This window comes from Necator americanus, chromosome V, assembly GCF_031761385.1.
Source record: "Necator americanus strain Aroian chromosome V, whole genome shotgun sequence".
NCBI classification, from domain to species: domain Eukaryota; kingdom Metazoa; phylum Nematoda; class Chromadorea; order Rhabditida; family Ancylostomatidae; genus Necator; species Necator americanus.
The window spans coordinates 30,783,326-30,799,919 of NC_087375.1; the positions used below are offsets into that span (position 1 = coordinate 30,783,326).

At 40.3% G+C, this 16,594-nt stretch overlaps 2 protein-coding genes across 5 annotated transcripts; one reads left to right on the forward strand and one right to left on the reverse strand.

The window, feature by feature from the left end:
- Window positions 1-1,884: 1,884 nt before the first annotated feature.
- On the forward strand, window positions 1,885-13,518 carry RB195_015717 (uncharacterized protein; the record flags this gene model as incomplete). Of its 4 annotated transcripts, XM_064206564.1 has the most annotated exons (28): window positions 1,885-1,910; window positions 2,072-2,238; window positions 2,800-2,905; window positions 3,306-3,408; window positions 3,457-3,529; window positions 3,592-3,707; window positions 3,765-3,886; window positions 3,939-4,026; window positions 4,090-4,251; window positions 4,482-4,525; window positions 6,332-6,406; window positions 6,473-6,639; window positions 6,706-6,814; window positions 7,014-7,116; window positions 7,184-7,250; window positions 7,314-7,429; window positions 7,944-8,065; window positions 8,117-8,201; window positions 8,255-8,416; window positions 8,583-8,740; window positions 11,756-11,922; window positions 12,030-12,138; window positions 12,216-12,318; window positions 12,378-12,450; window positions 12,524-12,839; window positions 12,893-12,977; window positions 13,042-13,203; window positions 13,357-13,518. In XM_064206564.1, 28 exons carry the CDS (start codon window positions 1,885-1,887, stop codon window positions 13,516-13,518), a joined length of 3,348 nt encoding a protein of 1,115 aa, XP_064062442.1. The 4 variants fall into 4 exon arrangements, with proteins under 4 accessions (XP_064062442.1, XP_064062443.1, XP_064062444.1 ...); XM_064206561.1 differs by lacking the exons at window positions 6,332-6,406; window positions 6,473-6,639; window positions 6,706-6,814; ... (13 more) ...; window positions 13,042-13,203; window positions 13,357-13,518 and having other exon boundaries at window positions 4,482-4,637; XM_064206562.1 differs by lacking the exons at window positions 1,885-1,910; window positions 2,072-2,238; window positions 2,800-2,905; ... (14 more) ...; window positions 13,042-13,203; window positions 13,357-13,518 and having other exon boundaries at window positions 6,372-6,406; window positions 6,895-7,019; window positions 8,583-8,744.
- A 1,677-nt stretch (window positions 13,519-15,195) lies between these two features.
- RB195_015718 (uncharacterized protein) lies at window positions 15,196-15,765 on the reverse strand (the record flags this gene model as incomplete). The annotated part of the gene is made up of 1 exon (XM_064206565.1): window positions 15,196-15,765. One exon carries the CDS (start codon window positions 15,763-15,765, stop codon window positions 15,196-15,198), a length of 570 nt encoding a protein of 189 aa, XP_064062446.1.
- Window positions 15,766-16,594: the final 829 nt, after the last annotated feature.

The window sequence follows — 16,594 nt, forward strand, 5'->3', positions numbered from 1 at the left end:
CTGTCCTATTCTGTAGATGACAATTCCAAAAGCTATTTGGCTTCACCTGGTTTCTCGATGTTTCTCCTCAAAGATTTTTCGACAAGAAGTGAAATATTTTGTTCATAACACCCATTTCCACGCGTAAAGCTGCAAATTGCAGTTTTTAAAAAAAAATTACAAATAACGAATCGACCATAGAGGAAGCACTTTCTTACCTTCTTGCGTTGCATTTCATTTCTTGGGAATCGATTAAAACTTCCAGAACTCCACATATCCTTGCATTAGTCATATTTCATGGCGTGATTTAAAATTGCAGAGGAAACAGAGCCGCATGCCACGCACTCATCATCATACATAGGCAACAATGCTCGTAGCTGTTTTGCTTTGGTTGAGCGATCACTATCGCAGCATATAACGTTTTTGCTTAGAAATGTCAGAAATGATCTGCATGACTTTTTCATTTTCCGCTGCATCTTTCAGGAATCCATATTTTTCGGCCAGGAGAGAATAACAATGGATAATAAATTTTGATGAGAAACGCAGCTACTCTGACTAGAGGTCAGCTACAGTGTTAAAAATTAGATCACTGCATGAAAAATCTGTATAGTTCTGGTAATCAACACAGATCTTTTACTTTTTATTTATATTTTTATTCTCAATTGCTTCTATTTCACCCTATTTTCGATTTCTACAACTCCAGTGAGCAGGAACCTTAAATGCTGCGGTTGTCTACGGAAAAGACGCCTATGTACTGTATTCGTTTCACCCACAATCGTTCGAAGAATTGTTTCTTGCAACGGGTGTAAGACGTTGTTATTTTCCTCATCGTCGAAACGTCCCATCTTATCAAACAATTCGTCACATTTTCATTCCTGCCTTTGAAAACTAATCTTTGTCTGCCAAGTTTATTCGGATTAGGTTCACTACTTCTTTTCATTTCAATGCAATTTTGGTACGAGAGCAGTGGTTTCTTTTTCACCGCATCATCATCATTTCTTCATTTTTTGAGAGCAAATCTTAACATCTTAGCATTCTCGGCTATGCTCATAGACTAGCAAATCCCTAGAACCCCGTTTGTACTTGGCGCAATGCTATTTGAAATTCTATGCTTATCACACATGCTATCACGCCCTTTTTATGTGAAGAGATCACAAAAATAATGCCAACATTAACAGAGAGAAGTAGTTTTCTGAGAACTATAATCTCTTGTTGATTTCCATGAGCCTATTACAAAGTTTTTTTTTGGTGTGACGTCCCAACCTTCATACATTCAAATTTTCAAATTAAAGTTTTTTTGCTATCAGTTTGGAACATTTTGGAAACGTTGACTAAATATTCTTTCGCGGTATGCGTTTGACCATTTTATTTATAACAATTGGAACCCTCATGGTGGGTTAGCAAAGAGGGTAAGAGGTCTGCTGTGACCGCACGGTTGATGGTTCGAAACTGCCGTGGCGTCCACCAAGCCTTCCATCCTCCCCGGATCGACCACATTGACGCCAAAATTGTCTGGGAGGGTAAAAAAGCGGACTTGGTCATTGGCTGGGCCCTTCAAGTCATTTTATGGGCACATCCCACATGGACTGATATGCTAGAAGCTTTATCCCTTTAACTGGACCTTTCTTCTGTGATATGCTTGTTCATATAATCTGTTGATATAACTAACAATTAACAATTAAGGAATCAATTGTATAATTGTGGTCATAATTCTCCCATGAAAATGTTGGTTGGTATAGAAACTGTATGGACGGTTATTTTAACATCTGTTACGCTCTAATTCATCTGCTGGCTCCGCACCAATTCCGCTGTTCGTTTTGGGAACTGTGCTGTTTTGAAATAACAGACCAGTTTTAAGGATATTCCACTGTCATCTAGCAGATATCGTGCAGCAGAGCAGTCAGGATGGTTGCTCCTATAAGCACTAACGAGTAAGGATTTCACGTTTGGACATTTTCACAATCGCGTATGTCTTACCTTCCTTTACGTAACAAACATTACGAGTTGAGAACAAAGATGTTTGTTTTAGGAGAAATTTTGAGTTGTTTTTCGGAATTTTGAGTTACTCTTAGCTCTTAACGCGATTATTCAGCGCATTTCTAAATGCGGAAATGGATTTTGGTTTGAATATGCTCCGACAGTCACCCACAACTGAGCAACTGGTCGTTTCACCGATTTCTATCATATTCGCTCTCGCTATGGTACAGGCTGGAGCAAGAGGGAAGACGAAGACGCAAATCAACCAAGTTATTTCAAATGGTGCGTGGCCATGAATCTATCGTTATTTTTCATTTCTTCCAAAGTTTGCACCTAAAAACAAAGAATGAACAAATGTGATCTCTAAGAAATATCGAGCGCACCAACAGCAAATCAAACGAATAATTTACTTCTCCCATAAAACTGTTACGACCCGCTGGTGCTCGGTCCGACACTAACTTGCTTTTGGGATCATTGTTTCATGGAATGATTTTCTTTTCTATTCTGAAACATTGTGGCGATACATGTCAGACTTCTGCTTCCAGAAAAAACAGTTGAAACTATATGGAAATTTTTTAAATATGTTAATCTCGTTCAGCGAAGTGGTATTCGCTTATTCTCGTCAAATATAGCGGACTCGTCGGTCCGCTCAAGTACAGCTTCGTCTAGAAGGTGATAACAACTGTCTTCCACTGTTGGTGACGGTATCCATTAGCTTGCTTCTCACCGAAAACTTTGCGTACCAATGTTCGTGGTCGTGTGTATCAGAAAATATGAAAATGAATAATCGATAAGTAAATAAATAATATGAATTAGGAAGATATAGATGTACACCCAATTAAGGTGCAACGGATGAAGAGATTATCAACTACTACTCTAGCCTTTCCAAAGACATTCCCATTTCCAACGAAGAAGTGGAGACAAGGATGGCGAACGCGTTTTTTCTCAAGTAAGTCATTCCAGCATCCTTATGCCCAGAGTCCTTATACAATCTCATCTATCCCACACATCCAAGTTCGCAATATTTTATTTCTCCAACTTATTTCAATGATTTGATAAGCGGGTGCGGCGCAGTTGGTAATATCCCCAACTGCAACTCCACGATCAATCGATGGTTCGAAACCGCCTTTGTGTCAACTTAGAATTTCTTACCTCCTTGGCACCATATACGTCTGGAAGGATAAAAACACTAACCTGACACGCTCAAGAACAGCTCCGCAAGTCATTTAATAGGCTAACATGCGTTCAATAAACATCAAAGATTCCTAATTGCAGTCAAGCGCCTTTGTGCATCCCAAACGGATTGATACGCTGCGGGTTTAGACTTATTTTGCCCGCTTTCTTTTCAGCAAGGAGTTCTCTATCGAGAAGCAGTACGCTGATGCCATCAGTGGAAATTACTCAGCAAAAGTAGAAGCCCTAGACTTTCGGAACGCAAAACAAACGGCCCAGGTGAAGGTGTTGGCCTAATGAAATTGCATATAACACTATTATTAACAGAAAATTGACAAATTTGTGAGCGACGCGACGATGGACAGAATAAAAGATATTGTCACGGAGAGTACCGTAGAAGGTGATCTCCAACCTTCACCTAACTCGGCTACCATTATTCAGCAGCACAATTGAAATTTTAAGGCGCCGACTCTCTTATAATTAATGCCATTTACTTCCACGGTAAATGGCAACGCGCGTTCGACAAGGAATATTCCAAAAATGGCACTTTTCACAGCTCCACAGTCAAGCAGAAGGAAGTGAGTATACTTTTCTTTGGGCTCTTTATTGTTACTCCCAAAACACTATGAATTCAGATAGAATATATGAATGGTAACAGAGTGGTTCAGTACTACGCAGAGGATGAAGATATGCAAGTCTTGTCATTACCTTATTTCGACACATCCTATGCTTTCAATATTCTTCTTCCCAAGAAAAGGTGAATAATAACTGAAAGAAAGAGACGCTTCAAGTTATTTTTCATCCTTCAGATTTGGTCTTGAGGAGCTAAGAAGGAAACTGAACGGCACTTCCATTAAAAGGGTGTTCTCGCAGCTTAAGTTGACGAAGTTAGAAAAGGTGATATTAATATATTCTAGTATTATCCATTGCTATAATTTTAAAGCCGCTATTCATCTTTAGATCTCTATCCCAAAAATGAAGATTGAGACCGATTACAAACTAAAAGAAGCGTTGATGGCGATAGGGGTTACCGAAATGTTCTCTCACAGTGCTGAGTTGACTGGAATCACAAGGTCAGCGCCACTGAAAGTGTCGAGGGCTGCGCACAAAGCTCTAATTGAGGTTTGCTATTACTTAATTAACATTTTCAGTCAAACACTAACAAATGAACTTATGAAAAGTAAAAAGGACGAAAGACTTTAGCAGCTAATGATAGAACAAACGAACCATCTTAAGATCTTGTATAATTTTTTGTACACTAGTGGTTCAACAGTGTAGCAACAACCAAATATAATTTGCTATCATTTTGTCGCAACTAAACAATTTAGTCATGAAACAACGAATTACTACAGGTTGACGAGGAGGGAACTACCGCAGCTGCAGCCACATCCTTCCGGTTCATCCTTATCTCCAAAACAAAATTTCCGAAGAAATTCGAAGCAGATCACCCATTTATTTTCATTCTAACTAAGAATCATAATCCTCTGTTCTTGGGACAATTTGTTTGAGAAGAGCTTGTGAAACTATTATGCATAACGTAATGCCTGTACTTCTGGTCACGCAATAAAGTTTTTGGAGCAGAAGGCTTCCTCTGGGTCAATTTGACCCTGTTTATTTTGGATTAACACAAATATGCCGTAATTAGTAAGCGAAAAAAACTAAATAATTGATATTAAAGACAAACCTTAGGTCAAGTATGTCAACAAGACGTAACTCTTCTTGTGGCTGTCCTCCGACAAATCACCTCACAGGCGCCCGAAGGTGGTCTACACCAAAAACGATCCGCCTTGTTGGTGATATTTCCAGATAATGGCCCACCTCGAATTCCATTCACTCGATTTCACAGTGGACGATATGGTAAACAGCCCCAGAACTTTGTGGAGGCTACCCGCAAAAAACTCCAAAAACGCCACATTACTTGTCTAATTTACGCCATGAATTAGATTTAATGGCAACAGTCGCCCTACGGAGACGTTGTGTATTTTCTACTGCTTAGCAACAAGACAAAAAGATTGCCGAAATCGAATGGAAAGCGCTACTTATGCTGGTTATTCCCCTCCCATATAGCTCTGTCTGACTAACATATGTCGCCTTGAAGCACCAGTTTCGCGAATACAAATTCAGCGGCAAGTTGAAACTTGACACTGACAACTTTCTTAGCTCGCCACCTATTGTGGTGAAATCAGATCAGAATTATGTACACATTTAACAGTAACGTAATATTTTCACATATTACTTAATATTTGAGGTACAGCAAAAGCCATGACTGACCTCCTCATGAATGGTGGTACGCAGTAAAAAGGGAATAATTGAGCCAAATGGGAACTGGAGCAAAAAAGAATTTGAGCCAAATGGGAACAAATATCGTCACAAATAGAGTAAGCACAATCTCAGATACCTACTTTCAAATTGTAAACGAAAGCAAGATCGGACCTAACTCAAGTTGCGGGCAGGTTCGCTGAGATATTCTCCAGATCATTACACTAACTATAGTTAAAAGAGCCTGGCTCGATATTAAATTATGTCGACGTAGTCTACATTGTAATTTGTTCGGATCCATAACATTCGACATGACTAATTCCATAGTGAATGGTTCCTTCAGAAGATTTATTCTACCATTAGAGCAATTAGATTTACTACATGTATTAGAGCAGGAATCTTACTAGCTGTGAATTTTTGGAGAAAACCTTATCTGTTCCTAATTAGAGCACAATCCTTGCAATATTTGATGACAGGCAAGAGCTGCTGCAAAATCAGAATTGAACATCGCGTCGGTCAGATTTGAGCTTGACTCATTTTCCAATAATTTTCCACACTTTTACTGAATGAGTGGACTTATCAGCTTCGATTTAAGCATTTCTGTACATATTTCCTTATGATTAACTGACACGTCAATCTTCTTGTAAACTTTCAAAAAGTTTTCACTTCGTGCCAGCCAAATCTCAGCTATAAAAGGTGTGCAATACAGCGCAAGCCATGGCTAACTCTCTTAAGAGGTCCTTGAGAACTTCCTCCTATTAAAGAGCAGCTTCATATCCTAGGCAGATTGCACATTGTCCTAAAACTCTTACGTAATTCACAGTAGAACAGACGTGGAACTGAACCCGCGCCATTTCCAAATACCAAAAGAACCTCTCTCCTCCCTTGGTCTCCTATCGCCCTTTCTCGCTTTTGGTCCCTCCCTTTACCAGTGCACTTTAAGGGCTGTAACAAGAAGTTTCATACCTCAAACAAGTTCTAAAATGGCAGTCTATCATTACTCACAAAATCAAAGCAGGTAATTCTAAACACTGGATAAGAGTACAGATGCTGCTAGAATATTTCCTACACAGTTACATTTCAGTATGTTTTGGGATGTGGAGACCGATTTCGGATTGAAAATGCTTCGTCAATCGTCGACCCACGAGTCATGTGTCGTTTCTCCCATCTCTGTGATTTTAGCTCTAGCGACGATTCAAATCGGTGCCAAAGGACTCACAAAAACGCAGATCAGCAAAGCGATATCAAAAGGTAATAATAAGAGAAGCGAAAAGTAGAATTTTTTCCCGAATCCTTCATTCCACGGCAAACATTAAGGAGCATCGGACAAGGACATCTTCCTTTTTTACTCAAATCTGTCCGAGCAGGTCATGTACTCCAGAAGCGAGGCAAAAATGAGAATTGCAAACGGACTCTTCATAGATGGGTAATTTTGAAAACTATATTTACTACTCGTTATCCATTCTGGACTAGATTACACCGAGTCTATTTAGGGTGCATTTTCAGTCCAAACCCCTCTAGATATGTACTTTGTACTACTCTCACGCGAGACCACACGAATTTTCTGAAAACATGTACATTAACCACCATAGCCATCGGCATTGCTCGGAACGAACTTATTGCAGCAAGAAGTTCGTCGTGAGGAAGTCATACGACAGGGTCGCCATCGAGAAGTTCTCTGCAAGAGTAAGAGCGCTGCAGTTCTCAAGACGAGAGGAAACGACAAGGGTTTTTACTTCATCCTTACGCGTAATATGTTCTTCTGACATTGAACTGTTAACCAAACCTGTTGCAGAAAATTGAAACATTTTTAAGCCGCAGAACAGCCGGTAGAATTAAGCATATGCATAGTTCTATAAAAGGTGAGAGCGTTTTCGCACTACACAGAATTTTGTTGGATTTTTCGTAAATTTTGTTTCTCACAGACGCACTATCGGTCGTACTCAGTGCCGCCTACTTTACATCTCAGTGGGAACATTCATTCGTTAAAGCAACAAATTCGTTTGGAACGTTCTACCACGAAGAGTCGGTCAAGAGAAAGGTATGAAGAGAAAGGCAGTAAAAGACGTTTTTCATGGTCCTCTTCGAAAAAATCAAGATCCTAAGGTCGACGAGTTGAGAAGGTTTTGGATTTTGTGTGTTAAGTCCTCTTCAGTTTCTGTTTTTTTTTCCCAGAACAATAGACGTAAAGCTAAATTCGTTATTCACTTTTTGTCCATATATAAAAGAGCACTTGGTTAGGTTAAGAGTACTTTCTTGAAACTAGAAAAATAGAGCTAGACTTTAAGATAAAATATGAGTTGGAACCTAAACTTTGAAACTATACCTGGAGATTTTAGCGCCGAAATACAAAACCACATATCTGCCGTTCCCTTCTCACTGTTTTTCTCAGTTTAAAAGTTCCCGTTCAATCCCTGATTAGAAAAATTTCTACTGCTGTCGCATATTACAACCTTCGTTAGTTCCACAGAGTTCTAGTTCTCGGCTACAAAACGTTCACAAGTTTGTTTATTCTCCGAATCTCTTTCTGTTTATTACTTGGGAATGCGTTAAAGGTTGAATACATGAATGTTTTGAACGAGAAACGCTACTACGCGGAAACCGAAGACATGCAAGTGCTATCACTTCGCTACAAGGACACCAGCTATGCGCTCAATATCTTCCTCTCAAAGGATAGGTAAGCGATCAGTGGGAAGAAGAAGGAGAGCCCTTCTATATTCGTTTATAGATTCGGTTTCGATGCACTACGCACGAAACTGAGCGGATCACTCATCCAGCACTCGCTCTCACAGCTTAAGGCAACATACATGAAGGTAGCAGTTTTTTTTTAAGTGTGGTGCTATTTATGCTGAGTCCATTGATTCAGATATCAATTCCAAAGATAAAAATCGAATCAGAGTTCAAACTGAAATCTGTTCTCAAATCAATGGGTATCAGTGAACTGTTCTCTGATCACTGCGATCTGACCGGAATCACAAAGACGTCACAGTTGAAAATTTCATCCGCGGAGCACAGGGCAGTGCTCGAGGTGCGTTTCCTTAAGTTCCCAGCTTACCATACTGAAACAGACTAGTGTTGTACTGGAATTTGCTGCACTAAGAAATGTATTTTGCTCATTTGCACGTCACATGTAATGTAGTATTTTCCTTTATCTCACCGTTACCTTAAAAGTTACTGAAACGATTCCTTTATAGGTCACTGAGGATGGAACCAGTGAAGAAGGTGTCCAAACCTACTTCAAACCTACGCTCCCGCCAACAATCACGGTCCAGCCTATATCATTCATCGCCGATCATCCGTTCATATTTGTTCTTACCAAGGATCGAAATCCTCTTTTCATAGGACAATATGTGTGAGGACCAACCCCTGTCACTTAGACCTAGAAAGCGAAATAAATGCAGTCGAACTATCATTTTCATGGTCAGCAACTTACTATTCTTCATGGTTGGAGCAATGATATTATGGTCTCTCCATGAAAGAAACAACAAAGTTCACAGAATCTGACACGACGACAAACAATGATGGGGAAATAATAGAAATCCGGAGACTGAAGTTGACCAACTAAAAAATAAATTTGCGGAAACATTGAAAGAAACAAAGCCATCAGCAGGAACAATAACTGAAGAGTTTGGCAACTGTTTTACGACCATGAAAATATTTCTACTAATAGAAAACACCTGTGAAATCACTGATTTTGCACAGAAAGTGAGGAAAACAACGCAAAACGCAAACTTTTGAAATTATTTTTTCTCTAAATTGGTGTGAGTCATACAGGTTATTCTTCACTGGAGATTATTCCTCCTAAAACATGGTTTTTTTTTATTTTCTCAGTTCAGCGATGGAGAACCACATTAACTTTTATTCAGAAAGTCAGGTATTGGATGATTTCACCCGAACAGGCCTACCTACGATTGTGGCCCCTGAGGCTTGACCTACACCTCGTCAATCCATTTTCATCCATAACAGAAATATAGTGTTGTGGTAAAAGGATGTAAAGACGGTTTTTTCCGCGTTTCTTAATTGTATCACTCGGCACAGGACCTGTTATGTTGGCGTCAAAAAGATCTCAAGTTTGTTAGAACTGCATAAGAGGCTCCGTTCCAAGTATCGCGGTGGAGAAAGAGGCTGCGATGGTGGTGGACTCTAACGCATCTCTGCAGTCCGACAGCAAACAGCTAAGGTTAAGCTGTTTGATGGCCACCCAAGAGGTCTGAAAGATGTGCATCCTTTAGTGCTAAGTGACGACTACAAGTACATGCCTGACTACCCCTTTTAGGTCTATTTTATTGCAATGAAAACTTAGATTAGGGAACAATGAAGTGCCGTAGAGGCCGAATGGAACAAGAAATTCTTCATTCCATTGTATTCATGCTTCAGTTTCATGGCTACAATACGGGAACATAAAGATTTAACAAAATTCATCCATTCCATTCATTTTATAATATGTCTAATTAAGTCAAGTTCATCGAAAGCTTAGAAACTATTGTGCGCTTTGAAAGAATTTGAACAATAACTTCACCTCGTTCTTTTTCCAACTTTATGTGCAAGATCAAACACTTCATAATACCAAGAAAAAATTCACCAATGATGTTTTGCAGACATTTTCCATCTAACTTTTAAGATTTTGCGTACACTTCAATCATATACAATGAATCCGTTTTCGAACAAAAATATAAGTTGAGTCCGTCGACATTAGAAAGGTTCGCAGAATGCCACTGACATCCACTGGATATGTTTTTGAAAAAATACCCTATAAAATTCGAAACTGTCTCCATTGCTATGAAAGTCGAAGTGAGTAAATAAGTAATAAATATCACTCAAAGATCGGGTTTTCGTCACCATACATCATGCTGGATGCCGTCAGAAAATTACGACAGATAAGAAAATGAAATAGTCTGTAAAAATCTGCGAAAGTGCAATTCACACCTGTCCAGTTCTGGTAGCAGAATGTAACCATCATGCACGGCAGCAATTGAAATTTCTTGACTTTCAAATCATTCATCGGCTCGCTAACGCTTAAGGCTACTGTAATACTATTGTAACAGCTTTTGCTCAAACAGTTACACAGCTACTTACGTACCACCACACGTTATAGTTACAAGTGAACTGGAAACCTGAAATGGGGACAGCTCCGAAATGGACTTAGGAGAAGATCACATATGAAGAGTGCGTACAATTTACCCTCTCAAAACATAGAAAGGATGAAAACTACAAATCAGAAATTGAACTAAAGACAGGTTGCCTACGAGAAATTACGCATCACGAAGAGACTGATGAAATTTTGAGGCGATTATGGAAACAACAGATAGTTTCACATTGTAAATTAATATTTGGCTCAATGAAGAGATACATAAGCCTCAAAATTGGTGTTGTAATCTAATTGACAACAGCGCAAAAATCAGCGTTTTGTTTAAAAAAAAACGATAATTGAAGGTGGAGAAGGATAGGTGTATGCACATACTTTTCCAGAACAGTGAGATGATGACAACTATAAACCCTTTTTTTTCCCCAAGCGTCATTGTGTTCAACGGGTAGGAATTCGAGAAACATTGTGGCAGAAAAATTTTTGAACAGTGATTATGACAAGTACCTAAACTATTCCAAACATAAGACAGGTATGAAATTGAATCAATTTTCTCCAAGAAATTTTTTGCTGTGATAGATTTTATGCACTTTTGATTTTTTTTTTTTGCATTTCTGCATTACTAATAAATTACACATGAGACTTCTTTTAAGCTAATCCCTTACAGTTCGTTTCACTCCGTGCCAGCTTCGCTTTTCCTTTATAAGGGCCACAATTCACCATTGAAAGCAGGGAAGCCAAACTGAAGTTCCTACACTCGCTTCATCTCATGCATGTTCCAAATGGATTGCCTGACGCGTCTTCTGAGAGCTGCTTGAGAAGAACGCACAGTAGTGATCTTTTCTTTTCAATAAAATATTCACCCCCTAAACTCATTTACATCATCTCTATTAGGTAAGCAGAAGACTCCATTTTGGGTCTTCGTCTAGATTTTCATCTTCTTCTCGTCAATATCTAATATCTTCTCGACGGAGACCGATCATTCCAAAGATCCAACATATTTTTGTAAAACAGTTGCTGCAAAAATATTCCTTCCATGCATTCTCATCACTCTGCGAATTACGACACAAGTTGTGATAAAACTCTTGACTAAACGTTGATGAAAAAATGTATAGTCTCCAGCGACATTGTAGGAATAGGTTTGTAAGTGGCTGAACACCTCAAACAGGCACTCGAAATGACCTCTTTGCAGTACTCAAAGAACCAGAGCAGGTTGGTGGAAATTTACGTCGGATGGCACTGAAGATGGTCTATTCTAGCAGCATAATGCTAATAATTGTTCAGTATGTTTCTACGAGCGGAAACTGACTTCGGTCTGACGATGCTCCGTCAGTCATCGATCAGTGAGTCAGTGGTCATCTCCCCGGTATCCGTGATTCTCGCCTTGGCAACGATTCAAATCGGTGCAAAAGGTGTGACAAAGACTCAAATCAGCAACGCGATTTCTCAAGGTAAGGAACACGAAAAACGCGAAGGACCGAGCGAACGGAGTGTCGTCTGATCTTCGTGAAGCCTTCCTCTCGTCTCGATCTCTGAACGCAGAAAAAAAAATATTCAGGAGCGAGCGATGTAGACATCTTCAAGTATTACTCTCGTCTTTCGGAAAACGTGCAACATTCAAGACATGGAGCGAAAATGAGAATCGCAAACGGACTCTTCGTGGATGGGTAACAAAACCATCTATTGTTCGATAGTTTCAAAGCCTTCTCGGTAATTGTCCGTGGAAGAATTGGATTTATTCTAGCAAGAAGTTCGTTGTAAGAAAGAAGTACGAAAAGGTTATAATCGAGAAATTCGCTTCAAAAGTGAGATCACTGCGCTTCTGGAAGAGGGAGGAAACAAACCAGGTTTCTGCCTCATCGTTGTTACTCTGCCGCTGACTCCGCAGGTAATTTTCCCCTTTCAGAGAATTGACGCTTTTGTGAGCCGTGGAACAGCTGGTCGGATAAAACATATTAACACTTCAAGCTCTATTAAAGGTTAGTTCATATAAACGTCTGCGAAAACACGTGAGCTTCGTGATCTCCATATTGAATTGGAAGTACTATTTAGATGCGCTCTCTCTCATGATTAGTGCTGCCTATTTCACTTCCAAATGGGAACATTCGTTTGCGAAGGGGTCGAATACATTTGGAGAGTTCTATTATGGAGAGAACATCAAGAGAAGGGCAAGTTTATGGATTCAACCACCTCCCGCTTCGTTTAGAAACAGGAAAACGGAGAGTTCTCTACTAGGAGTGTTACAGGTGGAGTACATGCACATTTTCAATGAGAAACGTTACTACACTGAAAACGAAAACATGCAGTTGTTGTCCCTCCGTTACAAGGACACAAGCTACGCGCTCAATATCTTCCTTCCAAAGAAGAGGTGAAAAATAGATAGTGAGTGAGTGAAGGGAACCCATAATTATCTGCATCCAGAAACGGCTTCGATGCACTGAGATCACAGCTGAGCGGATCCCTTATCCAAAGATCGTTCTCCCAGCTCCAATCAACCTATATGACGGTAGGCCACCCAGTTTCATGTGCGGTGCTCTTGTGGAAGTTCGCGCAGTAGCGTTGTCATTCAGATTTCTTTGCCAAAAATAAAGATCGAGACGGAATTCAAGCTGAAATCTGCGCTGAGAGCACTTGGTATCAGTGAGCTGTTCTCCGACAAATGTGATCTTAGTGGAATCACAAAGACATCACAGCTGAAGATTTCCTCCACTGCCCACAAAGCAATTATTGAGGTTAGCTTTATGTTGGCTTGCTAAGTGCTTTGGCAAATAAGGTCTTTACAACCACACTTGCACTACTAATTCTATCATTTTGAGATCTATTCGCTTTACTATATTTGTTTTCTTCAAAAACATGTCATCCTACAGTCTAAAAAGTCCCTCCAGGTTGCCGAAGATGGGACAGGTGAAGGAGAGTCGAATAGCAACTACTTGCCTGCTGTTGCACCGACGGAAGCACATCGGGCTATAGAATTCATCGCCGATCATCCTTTCATCTTCGTCCTAAGCAAAGATTTGAACCCCCTTTTTATAGGACAGTATGTGTAGAAACGTCGCATGATCAAGCAGTTCTTGTTGTCACAACCGTCTGTGGTTAAGTGCTAAAATAAATGTAGTTCAACATCGAACTTTGTTGCCTCGAAATGCTAACTTGAGGGGTACCAGGCAAGTTTGATTAATGGAAGTTCTCTAAAATTAGAGGTTTTTGTATTTGTTGTATTTGTTAGTCTACAGAAAACTTCCAGACACATTATGGGTTTTTTTCAAAACAAGAACACTCCTCTCATATCATTGCTGCTAACGGAAAAAGATTCCTCTTGTTCTCTTTGCAGTAGACGGCAGTATTCTGCTGGTTATGCTTCTATGAAGCCTATAATGGTTACGAAATAAGAGCGATGAAAGTTAGGAGAACGTGGCCCAAATCTAACCAGTGGATCTGGAATTCTTCCCCGAATCTGCTTTGGATCCTATTAGGCGGAATTTCGAATCTGTTTTCTACAAGAGCCTGGATACCATAGCTACCACATTTTTCACTTCTCAGACTTTGCATTTGGTGATTATTAGTGATACTCTAAACTTCCGGCTAATATCGGCCTTCAAACTTTGTGCGGTACTTGCTTCGCTCACCTTCACTGTTCGACGAAAATTGGAAGTTTTGACAATTTCTGGGGAATTCTACCCCAGGATTAAACTTGACTTTTTTCCAAAATCGCTTTTCTCACTCTTTTCTTTCACAAAATGTTAACCTCGGTGAAAGACTTCGTAGATTTCTTGCTAAACGTGTTGATACGATATTCGGAAAATAATCAAACTTATATAATTTTGTACCTTCATCGGTTCGATGCCGCTGCAGTCTGAACATATTATTCGACGTATTAGTTTCTATTTTCTTTAACATTTCCCATTTAATAATGAGTGAACATGAAATAAGATTAGCATTATCGACATACTGATAAAAATAAAGATTTTAGGTCAGATCACGTGAACTGTAAGTAACTACTGAAGCGGCTGTCTGAATGTGTGTATCTGATTTCTGAGGAAACGATGTAGTCAATAACATGAGTGGAAAGGACTTGGAGGGTGAAACACGACCCATGCAACCGTCACGGTGTGCACCAGAAATTGCGCTTCTTCTTATTTTTTGCGCTTGTTCGCATTACAAGAAAACATAAATACAGTTCACAATGCCGAGATTTCAAGAAGAAAGGACTCGGAGATTAGTTGAAAAGTTCGACTTTCAATGAACCTCGGCATAGTTAAATGTAGTATCGAGTTTGATAAGCTGTACACGAGGCTGATAAATAAATTTATTGGCTAACGTTTCGGCTATATCGCCTTCTTCAGAACCTGAAAAGTGTGGGGATTCAATCTACAATTTAAACGACCAACCTCTCCACAACTAAACTGATAAACTCCACGCCTACTTTCAATCACCAATTTAGCGACTACATTGAATGCTCACCTTGAATCGGAGACGCCTAGCATGGACCGCTGACTGGTCGATCACGAGGGCGAATGGTTCGAGTGTCGCATTCGGATCAGAAGAACCATTCGAGATATGGCGCGAGTTCCCTCGTTATCGTCAGACATTCGCCCTTTCGGTTCATTTTAGGATTTTTGGCTTGGATCCAAAGTGCCTCCAGCGATTTTCGAGCCAACGTTTTAGATTCGTGCGTTAAGATTTGGGCCCTACTTTCAAAATCGGCTCCGTCGTGTTTTTGTGTTCTATGGCAAGAGTAGGTTACGAGAATGGGCACCCAAAGGTGTCCATTCTCGTAACCTACTCTTGCCGTTCACGCGCTCTTTGATGCGAACATACAGCGGTCGTGCCGTTTCACCGACATACTCGTCGCCGCAGTTCGTGCACGAAATCAGGTAGATTATCCCAGATCTCAAGCAGTCTCCTGGTCTTCCTGTGGGACAAATAATACAGTACGGTGTTGTACAGATGGCATCGTACAAACGATTCCGAACTAGCTGACGTTTCAAATTGTTCGGTGGTATTTCAACGACCGGAACGGAACTGTCCAAGTCTGCTCTCCTCAGACACCGCCTAATGACAGCGCTCATTTCATCGGAGATGTAAGGAAAGCAGAGAGGTATCTTATCTGTGGTGGGGTTTTCCAATTGCCGTGCTCGTTCACCTCGGTATCGTCTCGTTTTAGACGTTCCGATTTCATAACCATTCGAGACATCAATTTCGTGAGCTAAAGTTAACGATTCCTTTCTCTTTTCAGGTCCACTACAAACGGTTCTTGCCGTGCAGAACATGTTGTTAAGCACAACGTACTCCATATAAAATGAATGAGCAGAAAGAAAATGAACCAAGATGTTTTTATTACTGGGCTTACGATAACATTTCGTTTGGTACGTACCGTTTGAGATGCCAACCTGGATGTTCAAAAAAGGAAGCCAGTTGCCCTGTGGTTTCTCCCTAGCAAGTTTCATGTGTTCGGACTGTCGGTTCAACAAGTCAAAACATTTGTCCATCTCCGCTTGGGTGGCGCAGATGACAAAACAATCGTCAATGTACCGAGAGTAGAACAACGGACGTAGTTCCAGAACAGGTGCTTCAATTTTTGCCACAAATGAAATAGCTAAGGTGGGAGCCAATCTCTACCCCATAGCTAAACCTCTAAGCTGTTCAAAGTAATTTCCGGACCATCTAAAGATATTGCAGTCGAGGCACGCCTTGAGAAGAACCATCAATCGGGAGATTGACAATCTGTGTAAATTGATGGTTCCTATGTTTTCTTTCAGCAGTTCGAACATAGCCTGTATCGCAGAGTCATCAAATAGATTCGTATACAGTGCTTCGACGTCGAATGACCCCATGACACAGTCTCTTGTCACGTGTGCTGCGCGTAGGTGGTCTAGGAACATACGGGTATTTGTCAAATGGGCAGGTATATGGCTCAATACTTGCGCGAATATTGTGTTTAGGAACCACCCTATCCTATCCGTAGGTCCTCCTACACTACTAATTATAGGTCTCACTTTGAATGTAGCAGGGTCAGTGGAAGCCAGATCGCTGCTGGACTGGAGTTTGTGCGTCTTGATAAGGAGATAGAGTACTGGACAGGTCGGCAGGTCAATCTTAAGGCGAGCAATGAAGGAAGGAGGA